The 5,303-nt window shown below is 44.9% G+C and overlaps 1 protein-coding gene across 1 annotated transcript; it reads right to left on the bottom strand.

The window, feature by feature from the left end:
• Positions 1-1,179: 1,179 nt before the first annotated feature.
• On the bottom strand, positions 1,180-3,025 carry V1508DRAFT_429201 (Cupredoxin). The gene is made up of 5 exons (XM_066941871.1): positions 2,743-3,025; positions 2,484-2,695; positions 2,274-2,428; positions 1,847-2,219; positions 1,180-1,786 (listed from the first exon to the last, which is right to left on the bottom strand). Exons 1-5 carry the CDS (start codon positions 2,963-2,965, stop codon positions 1,475-1,477), a joined length of 1,275 nt encoding a protein of 424 aa, XP_066791992.1. The 5' UTR covers positions 2,966-3,025; the 3' UTR covers positions 1,180-1,474.
• Positions 3,026-5,303: the final 2,278 nt, after the last annotated feature.

Genomic DNA, 5,303 nt, shown 5'->3' with positions numbered 1-5,303 from the left:
ATGGAAAAAGTCCATATTGGAAGTCATAAATTTAAACACAATCTATCCATCATAGCCGCATCCACCGTTCATGCTTTCGTTCTTGGAAGCTAATTCTTCTCACCCATGCACATTCTCAAATGCAGTTAATGATGTATAGTCAAATATCTCCGTCGTCAATGGTCATTGATTGTCCAAATATGAGAGATTCGCGTGGAATATGAAGGTACTAACTGACTTGAGCCATGCGATGGAAGTACACGTGGATTTAGTAGACGCTTAGTGGTTATTTTGGTGGAAGTTTATTTGGTTCTTTTCGTTGCGTTCAGGGGCAAACCCCCATGTATATAAGTGGTTCTTCTCCCCTCTCTGCTTTTTGGGATATATAGGCGAGTATATGTGCGTTGTAACAGTTATGAGCCCTGGGGCCGGTGTGGATAATATTTGCTTCGTCAATTCCTTCATTTCTCTGACGGCTGTGATGCTTTTGAGATGGCCCCTCTCACTCCTCAATGTCACTTTCTTCCTTCAATTACTTCGGATTGCTTGTCGGTAACTGGTCTAGTGTGTCGCAAGTATTTTTTTTTTGCGATTCCTGGGATTCCTTGGCGAGCAGAGCCTTGTGGATCAAGTATATATGCTATATCTACAACAGTATTAGACGTATATGTTCTGAATAGAGCGCCGCATAGGGTCGCACGTATAAAGCGCCTCGAAATTTTTCGGCTTTGATTTTTCTTGTTTTCCTTCTTTAATGACCTTCCAGCGTTTTACGTTGTACATGATGAAAACCAGGCGTTAGCTGTCGGATATGTGTCCGGGTGATTTAGTTCGCCTTTGCGACCGTATGTATGTGATGACGGCGTTCGACGCAACACTTGTTACGTTACCAGGACGCTTTTGGTACCTTCTGATTTTCATTGCATATTTTCGAATTTGCAAGGCTGGAAAGGTCATTGTGCTGAGTTGTCTCTAGTTGTGGAGTTTCTTTTTCTGGAGAAGAAGCTTCTCGAGGATCTTCAAGGATCAGGGCTGATGCTTCTGGAGCATGTTCAGGCTGTATAGGATCAATTCGTACTGGGGTAGCTGGTCCTGATTCTGGCTCTACACCAGGCTCAGGGGTTGCCAGCTGCACCTGTGCCTGCTGTACTTGATCCAGATCGTTAGATTTCTTATCTGGTCGTACCAGAACGATTGTATCCTCAATCTCTTCTCAATGTAAGCAGCCGGATCGATTGATTCAATTTCCCTGTTAGTCCCTGGAATCTCAATAAATAGTCTCAATACTAAGCTCCAGCTCACCTATTTGAGATGATAGGTTCGTATTATTACCATCGTAGAACTTAGGAGACATCCTTCGTCCATATAAGTTTAAAAGTAGCACGAAATTTTATTGTATCTGCCGTCCGAATACATTAATCCCTGTAAAACTGAAGGATATAAACACAAGCACTCGGACGCAATTCCACCGTTTAAATCATTACACATCATTTTTTCACTTCTTGCCCAAGGGCGGTAGAGTACAGTTTGTCTGCACTGTATAATAAGCCTCCATACCACCTGCCATGTGATCAGTAAAATGGCAAATCACTTGCCATTTACCTGGATTGGCGGCTGTCATTGTAGTGGTCGCCATCTGGCCTGCTGCAATAGGGACTACGGCCGTCAGGCGACCGTTGTTCACAACGTTATGACCATGCCAATGAACAGCGTGCTGGTCGAATCCAGAGTTCCATAGATACCAGATAGCAGAATCTCCAAGACACATTTCAAATGGCGGACCATTTGCAAAGACATAACCGTTCATCTACAAAGAGCCATATTAGTCGATGCTGATTATGATATCAAATCGGACAATCAAACCTACAGGGAAGAAATTTGCCGCTACTGTGCTGTCAATATTGGTCTTGGGAGTATTGGCCATCTGCGGGAACCAATAGCTCTCATTCACCGCAGATACGGGAACGGGATATTCCGAAGTCAAGTTTTCCACTTTGAACCCCGGCAGATACTTCTTGACATTTTGCAGAGCCAAGAATGAGTTCCACTCCTGATTATCTGAGTACAGCACGACAAATTCTCGGTTGGTACCCATGACTTCCTCCATCATCCCTTGGTTGTAGACGATCACTGGCCCGCTCAAACCCGCGTCTTGATCCTGGTACATGCTGATGTACGAGTGATAACTGAATAGCTTGCTATTCTGCCCCGCATCGGGCACAGATGCCGGTCCGACAAGCCTATACAATTGTTAGTTGTCCAAACGCCAACGCACTTAAGAAGTTATCCAGTACCATTTGTAAACAGCGCAGCCACCTGGCGCAATAACATCTCCCTGAGCAATAGGACCGCCATTCGGATAGAGGGAGCCTTCACTAGACTTCAAGTAAAACAAACCCATTGAGTGCAAGCTAACATAAAAGTCCGGCATCTTATTAACAAGGACAATCTTCACGGGCTAGTTAGAAACTTGTACTTCGGAAACAACGGCTCGGTAAACCTACCTCAATCATATCATTAACCTCAGCTCTCAATATAGGGCCCTGCAACCCGGCAGAAGCAGGCTGTTCTGAATATTGGGTGAAAGAAGCATCCGTGTAACCCTTAAACAATGCTTTGTCAAATTTGGTTCCAATGTTGGTTTTGGACGCAATATATCCTTGGTTATAGGCGCGGAAAGATTCGTTGAGAGGTACTCCAAGCCAGTTGTCACGACCTGAATTCAATTAGAAATAAGCAGGAGTTACAAAATTAGATCAGTACCTGTTGGAGCATAGTCCCAGGTATCAATCTCCGCTGCCATGTAATACCGTCTAGTATTGCCCGAGAAGTTGAAACCATCTGGAATGTATGGTGGAAGCATCCCGTCCATCTCCGCCAGGCACGAGGCAGCCATGGGCGAAGCTGTCGCCTGCCTTTCACTCAACGCAGCGGCTTCAGCAAAGGCTGTAAAGGCTGCTAGGACAGCGATCGATAGTACACGCATGATTCACAATGACTTTGGTATGACACGATTCAGTAGTTCACAGTGGAGCGGAAGATGAGATGACTGGAATTGACGGATGATCCAGATTATATACATTTATTTTTATATACACATATGGTTCAGTCTGTGTGCAGTACACACGTCGATGTCCATGAGAATTGAGGACATGTGCGGATAGTTCGGATTGAGTTCGGACGGCATATACATTATAGATATCAGGCCGACATTAACCAATCAGATACTCTCCGCTTTTACTTATTCGGGCAAAAATATCGCACCCATCTTGCTGGTGTCCAATAGTATCGACCGAACTGATACTATGAAAGCTACTCTGACATCGCTGGAGCGGATACGTTTGGATGGTTGCATGAATGCTTATCGCCGAGTATACACTAATACCGACGATGGCCGCGTGCAGAGCGGCGCAAGCTGCACAGCGGGCCGCTCCCAGGTTGACCTCGAGACCATTGGATCAACGACATAAATTTAGCACTCAGTGCCGTGCGCAGCGAAGAACGCTGGGCCACAACCAATCAGGAACACGATAATTGTGATTTCCAGCAGCCGCAGAAGCCTCCGGCAGCGTCTGCTGGGGAAGTTTCTTCGCAATGACGTCAGGGAGTGGCTTGAGGCTTATTGAGGCGCCGCCGCTCAATCGTAAGACTTCCTCGAGGCGTCATCGGACCAGATACAGACTTTGAGCGAAGACCATGTTCCGCTATCTCCGAGAAAACGCGACATAGACAACAATTGATTGTCAGTCATATTGACAGTACTGCCAAGACCATGATTTAATTGCAGTTTTTGCGTGAAATAAGTTATCACGACAATTACATTCTTAAGGTAGAGCTGCGAGGACAATTTAGGTCGGGCGAGCAGGATCATCTATCCGTGTTTCAGTTAACTCTCTCTTTGACCTCCATCTTCGTCAATTTTAAAGTCCGTCAAATCTAAAGTCCGGTAGTGCACTTCCTGCACAAGCACTCCGCCGTGTATAAACCTAATCGTCCAACTTGGAAAATCTTCGTTACGCCGACCTTCGCGTGTCCGAATTAAATTATAGCGCAGGTTCGTCATCTGTTTTACCATCGTAAGCGTGAATTCAAAGTATTCATTGAGTTTGTAATCGTTAATGGTCCATAGGGTCCATGTCTAAATTTAGAGCGCAGGAAGACGTCATGGCAAATATAGAGTACTCATCCGGCGCCAGTATGCGACCGCAGATGAAGACAGCGCTAAGTGGTACGACACATATTTAAAACATCACAATTTGGATAAGAACAGTATATGATTTCAATCATGTACGAGCAATGTATTTCCATGCAAAGAATATGCAGTGGACGTCTTTCCACGGTGATGAAAATTGCAAGCCTCACAGCCTTCCTGAAGCTAACAACTTCAATATACCGCCAGTACCATGCAGCCACGGACTTAGGTCTTAGTCTATGTCAACATTCAAATAATTATTGGTCAGGTCATTTAGTGCAGATAATATGGAGGCTGTCATTTATGTTTGGATTTTCCCTCAGAGTCTACAGTAATCAATGCAGTTTCACACGCTAGCCGCCGAATCTGACGTCATTACAGGCACCCCAAAATATTTAGGTTTAGTTATTTGCACGACTATCACACTGCTCCTTCGTTACCTTTACTCAAATTCTCTAGTTCCTCCTCCGTGCAGTCCACCGTCCGTTTCACTCGTTTTACTCAGATGCACACCTTCGAATGCTAAGCTGGAGTATTTTGTCACAGAAATTAAAATTTGGTATAGATTGATCTAACATGCCACAATAGTTTATTTGTTGTTTAGTACAGAGTTCCGACCCGAGAAATACACCTTGCCGGTAAATACAATACACAACCGCCTCTGAAACATCACTAGTTCCCTAAGTCATCTGCCTTAAACAAAAGCTTATTCATGTCAGTAATCTAGACCCCGGTAAGCAGACCTACCCGCGGACGCTCACACCAAGGCTGAGCGTTACGCAGATTTGGACACCAGTCTCGAATTCTCTAAAAGCATCCCGCTTTCCATCGATGTCCAGTGATACGAATACGAGCGCTTTGCATGACCCTGCTTCCCACGGTAAAAATAGCGCTGAGAATTTATATAGTAGAGGATGTGATACTAAAATTACCACGCGCTGCGTGGGAATCCCATATCCACGCAATTTGCGAAGCGGCTGCTATTGTGAGCGCCTCGGCACAATAGGTGTCCTCGACAGGATCCGGCTATTCGGATCTCTATTAAACATCTTATGAGGGAACCAATTACTGTGGTGGTGAACTAGATGCACTGTGTATGTAATATATGTCTTTGACAATTTATATACTCGCG

This window comes from Lipomyces doorenjongii, assembly GCF_038497915.1.
Source record: "Lipomyces doorenjongii strain NRRL Y-27504 unplaced genomic scaffold V1508scaffold_216, whole genome shotgun sequence".
NCBI classification, from domain to species: domain Eukaryota; kingdom Fungi; phylum Ascomycota; class Lipomycetes; order Lipomycetales; family Lipomycetaceae; genus Lipomyces; species Lipomyces doorenjongii.
Note: the sequence above shows the minus strand (reverse complement) of the source record. Positions and strands in the feature narration are given on the sequence as shown.

Excerpts from the sequence above, each read along its gene's own strand:
- V1508DRAFT_429201 (XM_066941871.1), bottom strand. The coding sequence starts at position 2,965 with ATGCGTGTACTATCGATCGCTGTCCTAGCAGCCTTTACAGCCTTTGCT. Across the intron at positions 2,696-2,742 it reads CTGGGACTATGCTCCAACAG|GTCGTGACAACTGGCTTGGA; the intron begins GTACTGATCTAA and ends AATTGAATTCAG. Across the intron at positions 2,220-2,273 it reads GGCTGCGCTGTTTACAAATG|GCTTGTCGGACCGGCATCTG; the intron begins GTACTGGATAAC and ends ACAATTGTATAG.